This window comes from Martes martes (genome assembly GCF_963455335.1).
Source record: "Martes martes genome assembly, chromosome: 1".
Classification (NCBI taxonomy): Eukaryota; Metazoa; Chordata; class Mammalia; order Carnivora; family Mustelidae; genus Martes; species Martes martes.
This window is the reverse complement of record NC_137888.1, coordinates 10,462,867-10,477,953: the sequence shown is the minus strand read 5'-3', so window position 1 is coordinate 10,477,953 and position 15,087 is coordinate 10,462,867. Positions and strand designations below refer to the sequence as shown.

General features: G+C 46.9%; 1 protein-coding gene across 1 annotated transcript; it reads right to left on the bottom strand.

Annotated features, from left to right (window-relative positions):
- Window positions 1-8,367: 8,367 nt before the first annotated feature.
- Window positions 8,368-9,123, bottom strand: LOC308348910 (uncharacterized protein C21orf140 homolog; the record flags this gene model as incomplete). Its single annotated transcript, XM_080813367.1, has 1 exon — window positions 8,368-9,123. One exon carries the CDS (start codon window positions 9,121-9,123, stop codon window positions 8,368-8,370), a length of 756 nt encoding a protein of 251 aa, XP_080669493.1.
- Between the last annotated feature and the right edge of the window lie 5,964 nt (window positions 9,124-15,087).

The following is a 15,087-nucleotide window of genomic DNA, read 5'->3' as shown; positions in this document are numbered from 1 at the left end:
TCTGCTGAGCCAGGAGGGTCCTCGTGGGGCGGGCTACAGGGTGAGACCCACCGGCCACCCTGGGTGGGAGTCTCCGAAGAACTGTCACTGAGCCCTGTCGTGAGTGAGACGAGCGGGTGTACTGTCCTCTCCCCCTGATTGCCTGTTGGGATTTGCTGAGGAGAGATGAGTGGGGAGTTGAACTAAGGAGACTTCCAGATCTGAGAGAAGTGATACTAAGATTTTTTTTGACTCAGCACCTAACAGCCTGAGATCTCTATTAAAAGATTCCTGTTGTCTCATTTCTGTTGATACCAGAGTGGGTGCGGGATGAGGAAGCAGGAACCAAAGCTGAACATACGGTGCAGTGTTTGCTCTGGTCCCTTTGCTGGTGGCCACGTGGGAAATTTGCATGAGTGTCCAATTGGCCCTTGACCCACCCTGGGTTTGAACTGTGGGGCTCTATTCAGAAGCAGACCTTTTTCCATAAAGACAGTACAGCACTGTACTGTGTTTTCCTTATGATTTTCTTAGCATTTTTTCTCTAGCTTACTTTAAAAATACATCACGTAATACATATACAAAATATGTGTTAATCAACTTTACATTAGTTGGTAAGACTTCTGGTCAACAGGGGGCCGTTAAGTTTTGGGGAGCCAAAAGTTAAAACACATGGATTTTTTAAAAAGATTTTATTAATTTATTAGAGAGATCAGAAGTAGACAGAGAGGCAAGCAGAGAGAGAAAAAGTAGGCTCCCTGCCAAACAGAGAGCCTGATGCGGGGCTCGATCCCAGGACCCTGAGATCATGACCTGAGCCAAAGGCAGAGGCTTAACCCACTGAGCCACCCAGGTGCCCCCAAAACAGGTGGATTTTTGACTGCACAGGGCTTTGGCACCACTAACCTCTGCGTTGTTGAAGGACCAACTGTATATTAACAGATGTCCTCCCCACTCCGGCCCAGGTTGGTGGAACTTTGAATTTTAAATGAGGTGTACAAGGAATTCTCTCTTTCTCAGATTTTACTGTGATTTCTGATGCTCTTAATCACAATTTAGAAGGCAGCGTTTACATCTGTAGCTTGACCCAACAAGCTGCTAATCCCCAGTCAGTGTGGCCTGGGTCTCGTGAGGCGTGAACAGACACCAGAACGGAAGTGGAATGCCCTAGGATTTCCGCCCTCCGACCCCACTGCTTCCCTGACTTGCTCAGGTTGGGCTCAGAACCGACCCTGGGCCCGGGGCCAATCATCCTGCCTTTGTTAGGGGGCCCTGGTCAGCCTGACCCACCATGGGCCCACCCTGGTCCAGGATGGTTCTTTCCCTCTCTGCGGATCTAGGGTGTTCCTGGCTCCCAGCATGCCTGGCGGCCACCCGACACCATATCCACTCCTCGAACCCCACACCTTCCCTCCCTTCCCTGCTGGGCGCCTCGGAAATCCACAGACGGACAGGGGCTGTTGACTTTCCCTGGAGATTCTAACTATGCCTAAGCCCTAGATGGTCACGTTTATCTTAAACAGAGACGCTTTCCTAGGGGGACTTAAAACTTGGCTCTGGAATTTGTGGAACATGGGGTCAACTTGGAAAATTTGGTGGAGGGTGACCTAAGGATTGAACTTAAGCCATTGACCACACTCCGGGGATTTTGGTACAGTGTTGGTTTTGGCTCCGGTCACCTTTCTTACACACTCCCTTCCACCACTAGGGGGAGATGAGGAGCTCCTCCTGGAGTTAGGGCTCACAGTTCCACTGCGCATGCCTGAAGTCAGTAGATTGATAGTTTAAGTTTAAAGAATTGGTTGGATGCCTGCACGCGTGGACGAATGTAGGTGGATAGAGAGCTTGGGAAAGCCCACAACCGGGACTCCACGTGGACTGCAGCTAGACAGCCCCTCTCTGGACCACAATCGTGAGCAAATCCCGAAGAAGGAGCCCACCCCTGGGTAGCCGAAAGATGTTTCAGAGAGCATCAGCTGAAATCTGGGTTCTCTGTCCACAGAGGAGCCCCAGGATCCCCTTACACAGATCCCCTTTAATCTTTAACTAGCCCCACCCTAACACCTCTTTATTGGTTGGGGTTCAAGCTGATGATATATTGAAATACCTTAGAGGGAGAGAGGTGGTCCTTGTAAAGCCTCCCCAGCCTGAGAACTCACTGCATGGCGGTCACAGCCCCACACGGGGAACACCGCACATTAGGACGTTATGTTCACAATGATGACCTTAGTCGCTAAGGAAGGGTTCAGCTGTGTTTATGTACTCTGCTTCACGAGGCAGAGACACAACGTATTTCAGGAACCGAATAGTACAAACAAAAATTCCCGGGTGCTTTAGGAAGGGTTACCTCTCCCCAGACAGTGTCCAGATGATGGTCTCCAGGGAAACAGCTGTCTGAATGACTTGGTTTGACGATTTCCAGATCTCTGGCCTTGACACCTGAGTCAATGACATGGGTGCTCCTTGCCATGCACTGTCCCGTGTGGGTTGCCTGTGTGTCGGGGTGAAGCCGGGGGATGATGGAGAGATTCTGGAGGGAAAAGAGAACTGAGGACGGGTTCTCCAATGTGAGCACACGTGAGTGGCCTTTTAAAATGCAGATTCCTGGGCTCGACCCCAGACCCACCCCAGGGATCTGTGCAGGGAACAGCCTCAGGAGATCACAAGGGGGTGGTGCTTGGACCTTCTCATGAGCTTTAGACAGGGAGATGAGCCCCGGAAGCCAAGCCTGGGAGAGAGCATCCAGGGTAGGAAGATCCGGAGACAGCCAGGCAGCGTGACTCCCTGTTCAGCCCTGACTCTCCCACCTGCTTTATTCCTGTTACCTCCACCAGGGGTCATTATCCCCTTCTCAAATAAGGAAACGGAGGCACAGAGGGGTTAATAGCCCCATCTAAGGCTCCCAGCTGGCCAGAGGCAGAGACAGGGGTCAGCCCCCTTCACTCCTGCACAGGGGAAGGGGAGGTGGGCAGGAGCTCTGGGTCTGTGTGGCTGTAGGTTGGCCAGTGTGCAGGGTGACAGTGTGAGCAACATGGTGGGGACAGAGGCCAGGCTGTGGGGAGCGGCAGAGCAGGGAGGGTGCGAGGGAGTAGAAACGGGGCTGTTGACATTGTTATTTCAAGCGTGTGTGTCTGTCTGTCTGTCTGGGGGTGTGTGTCTGGGGGTGTGTGAGTACATGCACACGCGCATGTGTGTGGTGTCTGCAAAGCCAGGACAGAAAGGTTTCTGCGCAACGTGTTCGTTACAAATAACTGGCTAGTTCTCAAATCACTGGCTCAGTATTTTCCGTGTGTTTCCAGATGTTTGGGGCCCTCTCTAATGTATAGATTGTGCTTTTTTTTCAGATTCGCAGTTTGCCCTATCAGACTAAATTTGGAGATACTTCCCCTGAAAACACAGAGCTGATAACTTGAAAACTGCAAAAGAAGTGTCATGTGATTCCCAACTGCAGTGAGCTGCAGGCCTGCCTGCAGGGAGGGGAGAGAGACCTTGGTAGCCATCGGGGAAGGCAGGATTGAAGGAAAGGCTTTTCTGGAAGGAGGAAGCTGGAGCATGGTCAAGGCTGAAGGACACACAGAGGAAGGGCGACCTGCTGCAGGAGGAAGTGGGAGGGGGCCCAGGGGGGCCATCTAGGAACCAGGCCCTGAAGGCCTTGGAAGCCATGACTCTGAATGTCTTGAGGGCCCGAGATTCTTCTTTGGTACCTCTTTTCCAGAAGGTGCTGGAATGTTGATGAGTGGATGACTGTAACACCAAAAGGAAGGGGAGAAGGGAATGTGGCCAAGACTGCCAGTTGCCTACCTCAGTATTCCTCCTCCTCTTCTCCCTACTAATAGAATCATGATTTTAGCAGCCCACATTGCCTCCCCAGCTTCCCTTGCAACTAAGTCTTGCCAATGAGATTCAAGTGGAAGTGTTATGTGAAACTTCCAGGAAGTCCCCTTAAGAAGGGGAGAAATGAACTCTTCTCCCTTCCTTTCTCCTTTGCTGCCTGGAGTGTTAATGCAATGACTTGAACTCAGCAGCCATTTGGGACTATGAGGATGAAACCAGATTAGGACAATGGAGTAAAAAGAGGACTCTGAATTCCTGATGACCATTGATCCATCCTATTGGCCTTGAACTTTCCCTCTGGCGCTTCTTGATTGTAGTGGTGTCTACCTTCTTAACCACCTTCTTAACTCGGTGTTTGGGTCTCCACTACTCACAGCTTGACCTAATCCTAACCACCTCATGAAGCCAGCTAGAGACAGGTGTGAGGACTCCTTGAGAAGAAGATGTGGCTTCTGGTTCTGGCCTTCCTGTCGCTACAGGTGTGCATGCCCCTAGGTGAGTCAGTGACTGCCTGGACTTGCCTTCATTTATAAATGACCTCCATGATCACTGCCCTGCCTGTGTACAGGCTGATGGTCTAAACTGAATGAGGCCAAGTATGTACAAACAGTTTGTATGTATAAAACAACCACAAATGGAAGGAGTGTGTACTGCCTGGGTGGGCAACTGAGCCCCCCGACTGGCCAGGTGCAGCTCCTTCAACCCAGCTGAGCTTGGACCTTCCTTGGGAGACAAGGTGGGATCCACTGGGCATCCAGCTCCATTTACCCGTTTACTTTTAGGTTCATTTTGGGACAGATCATTCTGACACACCACCTACTTGGGAGACACCATGTCCATGGAGAGGGAGTGAGGATACGGTTGTTGGTAGGTAAAGGGCCAGAGAGGATGCGGTGTCTCATCAGCCAACTGCAGAAGGACAACAGCTCCACCAACATCATGAAAGCTCTTCCAGGGAACTTGTCCACGCACCCAAGACTGCTGTGCCTCATTACTTACTCTTCGGTTCATATAAACACAACACAAGTTTGCTCTCGAAGAGTCTTGGCTCTGCTCACCATCCTCCCTGTCACCCCACCAGACAAAACTTATTCTCATTAGCTGCCTGACCTGTCACAGATGGTCTTAAAAGAAATGCCAGAGAACAAAGTTCCTTTGATCAAAGTATCTTAAAATGTGTCTGCTCCCATTGGGTCCTGGTGATAAAAAGCAGCAAGAATTTCCCCTAGAGAGTGAAAAGGAGATGAGGTCAGTGACATCAGGTATGAGTGTGGGCACACTTGCTGGCTCCCAGCCTGGACTATAACAACAGAAGCTTGAGTGTATGGGGCACCCAGAAGGTGCCAAATGTGGTTTAGTGGTGTAGCTTATGAGAAGCGTCTTAAAGTCCTCAACCCGGGGCACCTGGGTGGCTCAGTTTGTTAAGCATCTGCCTTTGGCTCACGTCATGATTTCAGGGTCCTGGGATCGAGCCCCGCATCGGGACTCCCTGCTCAGCGGGGAGCCTGCTACTCCCTCTCACTCTGCCCCTCTCCCTGCTTGTGTGCATTCTCTCTCTAATGAAAAATTTTAAAAATCTTTAAAAATAAAAAAAAAAAGTCTTCAAACCTCGTTTACTAATGAGTCAACTGAACCTCAAGCCAGTGAATTAACTTGGCCAAAGCCTCATAGTTCATAAGCTGGAAACTTGAGATTCCAGCAAGGTCTACTGGATTCCCAAAGCCCAGTGTACTTTCCATTACTTTCTGCTGGAAGTTCCCATGCTTAGTATTAAGCAGCCTTTCTTAATCATGCATACAGTATTACGTAACGAAATCACACATTAAAGGAGGTCCTTTTGATCTCTCTGGTTGTCCTGACATCTCTTTCCTCTCCTCGCCTTCCGAAAGACGAAACAAGGTCCCAAGGGAAAAGGACCCTAAACTTCTTAGATTATTTTGGTTTTCACACAAAAATAGCTCCTCTTGGTTTAGCTTATTTGCCTGAGAACCTTAAAAACCTTCCATGTCTTTGCCCTCCCTGCGAAATAATGTCTTTGCAAGGCGCTCTGCCTCTTGCTCAATTCTGCATTGAAATCCCTTTGAAACCTCTTTTTGTTGAGGGGTCCTCTTGGAGATGGCCACTTTGTCGGCTGCCAGAGGCAACTCTTGTGGCACATGAGCTGTGGGAAAGAAGAACAAAACGCTGGGCTCCAGCCACGAATCCAAGCATGGTGCTTAGGCACACGGGCTTTAGCGTCTGACTGGCTTGCGTGACCTCTTAACATCTCAGTTTCCTCACCTGTAACATGGGGAAATGAGAGAACCTCCACGACGGGGTAGTTATGGAGTTAGATGAGCTGCCCAGTAGTAGAGAGGCAGCGTGAAAAATGGCTGTGCGTGTGAATGCTGGGTGTGAACTTCAGCTCCTCTGCACTGGAGTGAGTTATGTGACCGCTCTGTGCCTTAGTTTACACAGTGAAAACAGTGGTTTTTCCATCACGGTCTGTTGGGAGGACTAAGTGAGTTAAGGATGTGTAGCTGTCAGTGCTTATGACTATGCAGACTCTGGGCAGATGTATAATAAGTGTGAAGTAGGGACAAAGCACACTCATACCCCAAAACCCAGGCCAGCTACACAGGGTAGCTGGCAAATGTCAGTGCATTGAAGTCACCAAGGAGGTTTGAGTCCTATTCCCTGCTCTCAAGGAACCTAAATTCTAAAACTTACAGTTTTAGATAGTGGAGAAGACCCCAGAAACATAGCACAGGATTAGAGCTGTTTCACCAGTTAATCGCTGATGGGCAATGCCATATTCCAGTTCGCAGAAGACTTGCATCAGCATCTGTGGCCAACTAAATAATGGTCCCCAAAGGTATCAAACTCCTAATCCTCGGAAACTGTGAAACGTTACCTTGTATGGAAAAAGCACCTCTGCTGATGGGATTCCATTAATGATTTTGAGGTAGTAGTTTTCCCGTCTCCATGTGGATGGGCCCCATGTGCCATTACGGGTGTCCTTACAAGAGGGAGGCAGAGGGGAAATTAGACTCAGAAGTGGAGAAAATAATGTGGCCACAGAAGCAGGGATTGGATCCTTGTGGCCACCAGCCAAGGAAGGCCAGCGGCCACCAGGAGCCAGAAGAACAAGGAACTGGTTCTCAGAGCCTCTAGAGGGAGGATGGCCCTGCCCACACCTTGATTTTGATGGAGTGGAACTGATTTCAAACTTCTGGCTTCCAGAACTGGGAGACAGTGTCTGTTGTTTGGGGCCACCAAATTTGTGGTATTTGTTACAGCAGCCACAGGAGACAAACACAGCTCGCTGGCTGGGAAGTGGGCAATGCAATAACTGAGATTGCCTGGTTCTGGGGGTTTGGCGCTTGCAGGTGCAACGGGTTCATCCCCAGATAAAATGCATGACAACAAAATGATGCAGAAGTCTGCTACTTGACTGCTGAAAAGCATTGAACATCGAGTCTCATCGGACCACCTATTTCTGAATAATTCAGGGAGGTCCTGGAAGGAAACAGGGCAGGAAGACAAGGAAATCATCTGATGTTTTCTGCAATTGGCTATCAGGAACCTGGCCTCACAATCTCACAGATGGGTAATTCTGTTAGGAGTTAGGTAGAGATTTTCATGAGTTGTTTTTGACACACTCTGGAATAATTATGTCTGTTGTAAAATTACCACCTGAATATATATAAATGGGAGTGAAATTTCTGATATGTTTAATTGGAGGCAGGTCTTTTTCAATAAAGGTGAAACATACTACCACAAATCCCTACAATCTGCATTAGCAATGGCCTTAAACTTGAGTAAGGTGTGCAGGTGTCTCAGCTCTCGGGGCCCCAAGATGCAACTCCATGGCAAAGTCTAACAACTTCCTGGTGGGATTCTTGGAGCTGGGATGAAATATTAGGTAAGTGGGCTCCACAGACCCCCAATCACTTCACCTGTTCACCTACCAAGTCCCAGTTGAATCAACCAATGGTTATAGCTTTCCAGGTGCCTTACTGGAACCACCAACTTGCCTTGAGCATCTGGATGAAGTTTCTCCTCAGATGTCTCTTACTTAGCCTCTGACAAGCAATGGAAAGCAATGAACCTGCTCAGCCACTGTCTGGACCACATCTCCTGCTCATGGCAAACTGTCTCCCTGTAGACTATTTTGGTTGGCTGAAACTGGTTGACACACTATTTTCAACTTTTGGTGACCACACACTTGGTTCTGACCTAAATTTCGACTACACAGCCCTTAGCTCTGCTCACCCCTGCTCACAACTGAGCTCCTTTGGGCTGGGTTAGTTGGAATCCTCTCATTAACATAGCTCTCAAGGTGGCCTTAACAAGATGGGAGTCGAGATCCCTAATTTACCAACAAGCTTTAATGGAACCTCCGGTAAACCTAAAGCACTTTGCCAACAGCCTTAGAAACCTCAGTCCTCACAGCATCTCTGTGAGGTTGCTGTTGGAGCATCTTGGGCTGCCGTGGTCCAGAGTCGAGCCCAGCAGACTTGACAAAGACTATGCCCATAGCATGGTTCCAACCGCTTGTAAGAGGAATCACCCTTAAGAAAATTTACCAAGGTAGTAGTTTTCCCATCTCCGTACTTTGTTGGTTATTGTTTTCCATTTGCTTAGGTTTATCCTTTCAATCCCTTTGCTAATTAAATAGCTGAGAAGTATATACTGGTAAGAATAGACACTGTCAATGTAGTGAAAACAAAACTCCTTTCTGTTATTGATGATAAACCATTTCAGAGAAGACCAGGCTGAGTCTAAAGGGTTTAGGTAATTGTAAGGGGAAGGCAGAGAGAGTAGTTCATGGCCACAGGACTTGGCCACCTCAGGGCAACACACAATGCTCGTTAAGTTAATGACAGATGGAGCATGGACCTGGACCTCGGGCTCTTCATCTACGTTTGGCCTCATCTTGTCCTGCTGCCTTCTCTCTTTGACCACAATGGCACACTTCCCATAGGTCTTCTTCACCACATCACAGAACTCAAAGAAGAGGCTGTCTTCCTGTTTGATGCATAACTCATCTCTTAGGAACATCTGATACTTCCAAGGCACCCATCCGTGTCTACCGCCAGCATGCACAATACACCATGTTGGAGTTTGCACGAAATACCCATCACTTAGGTCTTCTCCAGTTACAAGACTTTCAGCGATATCGGTTTCTCCAAAATATATGGTCTTAAATCCATCATATTGCAGCGTTCTCAGGGTTTTCAAATATTGGAGACATTGCTTCCTCCTGATGTTATCAAATGAATTTCTGGTAATGATGTTTCTCAAAAGAGTGTTTGCAAAGTGAGGCATGGTGTCTCCTCCAGTGTTTTTAAAAGCTTGCATGTCTTTCTCTGTGCCCATCTGGCAAAAGTGGCATGATGACCTCACAAAGGGCTTTCTTACAACTAGCCTAGTCACAGAGATACACTTTGGCTTTCAAAGCACCATGAAACACATACTCAGTACAATTTTCTTCTGGCTTATATGATATGGGAAACGCTAACTATAAAAAAATGTTTCTTTGACATCGTTTTTCCCATGGATTGGGACACAGACTGGCAATTGCATTAGTTTGGTAGGGCTGCCATAACAAAATACCAGATTGGTGGCTTAAACAACAAATTCATTTTCTCATGTTTCTGGAGGCTGGAAGTCCAAGACCAAAGTGTCGGCAGGTTTGTGGTTCCTTCTTCTGAGGTCTCCCTCCTGGGCTTGTAGGTGGCTGCCTTCTTGCTGTGTCCTCACATGGCCTTCCTTCTGTGGGCACATACGGCTCTAGCCTAATCTCTTCCTACGGTCATTAGACCTGTTGGTTTAGGGCCCCCCCATAGGATCTCATTTTACTTCAATCACCTCTTTAAAGACCCTCTTTCCAAATAGAGTCACATTCTGAGGTACTGGGGCTGAGGTTAGGGCTTTGACATATAATTTGGGTGAGGAGGACACAATCCTACCTACCACAACAATCTTTTAATAGCAAAGAGCTACATTGATGACCCCTTTCCATTTGGTTCATGAGGATGAAGAGGAATATTTACATTCATGCATCCAGTCCAAATACATTTATTGAGCACATACTAAGCACTGGGCATTATTCCAGGCACCAGTGGTACAGCTATGACACGTCCAGTGAGACTTGCACAGGTGTGTGATTTAAGTCTGCACGTACGTGGAGTTCACAGGTGGCAGAGGAAGGTGCGACAAAAAGTATAAGGAAGTCAGCCTGCATGCCTTTTTTGGAATGCCAAACCTTGAGCTAATTCAGTAACCTATCTGGAAATCACTTTTAATTTTATATACTCCAGGCAAAAGAGAGTTTTTTTAAAAAATTGCAGTAGGCTCTTCAATTGCCTTTGTATTTTCTTGTTCTTAGAGATAAAGATGCTTCATAGGGGCGCCTGGGTGGCTCAGGTGGTTAAGTGTCTGCCTTCAACTCAAGTCATGATCCCAAGGTCCTGGGATCAAGTCCTGTACGGTCTTGCTCAGCAGGGAGCCTGCTTCTCCTCCTGCTTGTGCCCTCTCTGACGCGTAAATAAATTAAATCTTCAAAAAAAAAAAAAAAACACCAAACAGATGTTCCATAAGTGTGCAAAACCGATTCCCTCAAATGACAATGCGAAGGAATGATTTGACTGTTTGACGGTCAGTGATTTCACAGGTCCTTCGCTTGACTGTTGAATGGATGAGCCTTTCTCTTCCCACCATGATTTTCTTGGGACTCACATGTAGGTAACCCTGGACAGTAAGATTTCCCCAGACTGGTTAACATGAAGAATGTGTTCTCTGGACAGCCTCTCAGAAGCCAGGATCAGTGAGTTTGGGTTGATCAGTAGCTTATGGCTATTTTCTCTTAGGATTTCTTTTAATAGTGGGGACCATTTTTCAGACCAAATTTGATAGGAAAGCCAAAGATGTAGAACAGAGGTGTGGCTACTGTGGTTGAAGTGGTAGTGGTGGCCCCAGAGTCACCCTGTTCAATCACTCCCTTTCCCACTGTCCCAAGGTCCCCTGGGCTCTGGAATGGCAGTGTGAGACACTATATAAAGCAACGAAGTCAATTCTAAGACAATAGTACTTTGCTTCTTTCATCCAATGTTTGGGTATGGATATGAGAAACGTGATCAGAGGTATAGAAGAAAAAGTGTTATGTTTTGTGTAAATATATACACATAACTAAATGATAAATAAATATGCATACTTTCTTATATTTTCATTTAGGAAAAACAGAAGAATGAACCAAGTATGAGTTAAAATTGCTTACTTACAAGTGGCGGAGTAGAACAGGAAGGACAAAAAAAGCAAGAAATATAGACTTTTCCGAACATATCTCGTTTTATTGTTTTAGCCAGAGAATATAAATATTTGGCATTTTTAAAAAACAAAAGTTAAAAAGGAAAGATAAAACAAAAATATGCAAATAAATCTGAAACTAATGATCCTACTTATCATGTCAGTAACAAAACAAAACACTCAATCCAGCCACACCCAATCCATAAAAACACTCGATCCAGCCGGAATGTGTACTTCTGCCCCTCAGACTGCAGTCCCTAATATTGTCTCCTATTAGGGGAAACAAAAGTCCTTCTGTTCTAAGGGAAGGAAATATACAAGATGAGCTTGGGACATCTTGTCCAGCCTGAAAGCAAGGAAGCCATCAAAGACTACCAGGTTCTGTTGGAAGGACCTAAGAGTCCGTTTAAAAAGCCTCCCATGGCCAACAATGGAAGAATTTGAGCATCAGTCAATAAAGAAATAAATACTGACTGCAAGAAATTGAAGTAGAATAAATGTATAAAAATTTTTGAGTACATTACAGTACTGAAATAATCAAACAACAAATCAAACACACAATTTAAAAAAATACTCAAAAAACCTGTTAGTTGCCTGGGGGTGACATTGCGGAGCACTATTGCACTGTTCTGCTAATTAGTAAATAGAAGAATCAAATGCTTATCTTGCCTTTTCTTGTGTGGATTCCATTTCAGAGTGGGAAATGACAGGATGGCCAGCCCAAGCGGATGTCAGATCAAGGTGATGGGTGTGAATGTGGCCCTACTGGGCTGTATAGGGACGCGGAATAAATCTGAGCACTGGGGTCGTGGGCAGAGGCTCTGGTACCAGATAAACCTACTGGTCAAATCTTAGCTCCACTCTCAGTAACCTCAATTTCTCTCTCTGTGAAATGGGAGACTACCTATGGTGAAGTATTGAGGCAAATATAATTCACGGGCATGGAGGAGGGACCAATGGCTATTTAGGAAGCACACTCTTTGTTTATACCTTGTCTGTGCACTTCCTCTTGCTAAGTGGTCTGTTGATTAAATCTTTACCCCTACCAGGGAGGTGAAAGTACTTCCTGGTATTTCAGGAAGTGGGGAGGCAAGGAAGAGAGTGGGCATTGGGGAAGGGGAGGGTCTGTTAACTGTCAAAATTGAAATTAAAAAAAAAAATTGTTGGGGCACCTGGGTGGCTCAGTCAGTTGAGCCTCTGACTCTTGATCTCAGCTTAGGTCTTGATCTCAGGGTTGAGAGTTCAAGCCCCACACTGGGCTTCATGTTGGGTGTGGAGCATTCTTAAAAAAAAAAAAAAAACGTTCTATTACCTTTGACTTATAACCACAATGCATAGGTACTGTAGATAATTTCCAGCCTTACAGAAGTCACTCGTTCCTACTGCATCCACACTTGCTTCACTCACCAGCCAGAATGCTGTTGGAATTGCTCTGTGTCGTTCGGACACAGGTGGATTTAGGAGTATAGATACAGATCCAGGCACAGACGTTTGATTAAAAAAAAAAAGAATCATACTCTATATTCTGTAACTTGCTTTTGTAAACCTCACAATAAATCACGGACATTTTCCCATGTCATTAATATGGAAAACCTCATTGTTTTTAATGGTTATATTATATTCCATTGTTTCGAAGTGACACATTCTATTTGGCAAATGCCCTATTTTGTGGTTACCTAGATAGCTTCAAGGTCTTTGCTATCTCAAATAATGCTATGATGAATACCTCCTCATAGTTGCAAAGGTCTGATGTATGCACCTATAGATGGCAGGGAAAAGGAGAGGTCAAAGTCATTAATGGTTTAAATATTGGTAGATATTGCCAAATCATCCACTAAAAAGTTTTTACCAATTTGGACTCCTCGGATTGCTACCACCACTTGAAATTAGTAATCTTTAATTTTCGCCAATTTGAGGCAAAAAGGGCACTTCACTGTTTTAACTTCATTAATTATAAGTAAATCTGGCCATAGAATTTTTTTTTAAAGATTTTATTTATTTATTTGACAGACAGAGATCACAAGCAGGCAGAGAGGCAAGCAGAGGGAGAGGGGGAAGCAGGCTCCCTGCTGAGCAGAGAGCCCGATGTGGGGCTCGATCCCAGGACCCTGAGACCATGACCTGAGCTGAAGGCAGAGGCTTAACCCACTGAGCCAGCCAGGCGCCCCTGGCCATAGAATTTGAAAAAAAATGACAAGAGGAATGCGGAACAAAATGCACACATTTAGATGCCCTTGGGGGTTATTTTTAGAGAGGGCACAGGAGCCGTGGGTTTGGAGGAACCAGCCAAAGGAGGAGTCATGGGGCTGGGCCCAGGTGGGCTCCAAGTGGGGTGCCCACCAGGCCTTGAAGGTTACTGGAGAGGGGGTCCTGGAGTCAGAGTGACCAACAGAGGGAGGCAAAGCCAAGCCACAGCAGCCCTGGCAAAGACTCCTTCTGCACCCTACCCTCACTGGCCTAGGTGGAGACCTTGCCAGCATCTGGACAGGACCAAGAAGTAGCCTGACCAGGTAGCCAAGGGGTCTGGACTCAAACAAACCATTGCACCACACACAATCAAAGAAACCCCCAAAACCTTCCTTTTTTCTTCTTCCCTTGATTCTGTATCTCCTTCGCTTCCCCTCCTTGGCTGTAGGTTCCACTGGGAGCTCCTGAGGGCCTGGGAGAGAGGACATGACCACCCAGGTCACTTCCCACTTTGGAGATGTTGGAGGGTGATGGAGGGACCACCAGGGGGCGGTCTGGATCTGTGTTCATGGTGACTTACCAGCAACACCGTAATCGCCTCCCAGGAAAGGAGGCCTTGCCAGCCCCAGAAGCACCCCATGCCCCTTCCCAATCATAGCCTTCTCCCTCAGTCCTAATAGTAACTACCCTCTGCTTTTCTAGAAAATTCTTCTTTCTTCTCTACAGCCTGGATAACTGATATTGTAAGGTAGAACACTGTGGTGTATTTCTTTAAATTAATTTTGTATAATTGGAAAATCAAGTTTGTTTGATTCAAAGACAAAAAGTGAAAGTCCTAACTCGAATTCACAAGGGGAGGGGTTGTAGGGGCATCTTAAACTTGGTGAGGATTGCTATAATTTTATTGATTTCTGCCCGACACAAATCATGCTTAGGATTAAAAAAAGAAGAAGAAGAAAGAGAGAGAAAGAAAACATCTGGAAACTGGTTGCACCAAAAAAACAAAACAAAACAAAACAAAACAAAAAAAATCCCAAACCCCAAAACAAACAAACAGAACTAAAGCAGTTGCCATACATATGAATAGATATGTGTATGTGTGCTAGTTTGACTCTTACTCCTTAAGTTTAGTTGCACAGGAAACATCATGTTTATTTTGATCCATGACACTAGACTCAGTCGTTGTTGGGGCTCCTCACCCACCCCATTCCCAAGGTTAGAGCACTGGCAGGGCATTGAAGTCACCCGTCCACGCTGCTCACTATGAGAACCCCAGGAGACACTCAGATCCAATTCTTGTGGTCCCATCACCTGGGCCCTGGAGACTTGCTGGGGCTGAGCACCTCTAGGCGTGCCCAATGCCACTGCCCAGGAGGCCCAGTCACATTCAGAGGGGGACCAAGGACAAACAAGTCGAAGACCCCCAGAACCCCCACCTAAGACAGAGGCTCTGGGCTGGGCTGGGGGATAGCTCTGCCCCATTGTCTCTGCTCGGCAGCGCTGGCCTTCTGTCCCTCCACAGGGCCAGCAACACGGTCTCCCATACACAGGGGGAGCAGCTGCCCTCGGACTCTGACCAGGCCCCTTGAACCTAGTCCAAGGCCCAGAGCCTGGCATCTCCTACGGGAGGCAGAGCAGGAAGGGAAAAGGGCTGAGAACGAACCCAACTTTGCAACTCACAAGCGATCTGCCCCTGTACATGTGTGAGTGGTTATATGTCAGACTTCCGACCTCCTCCCCAAGCTTGCTCTTGGGAAGATACTCCCAATGAAATGCGTCTTGGCGTGGGAGGTCACA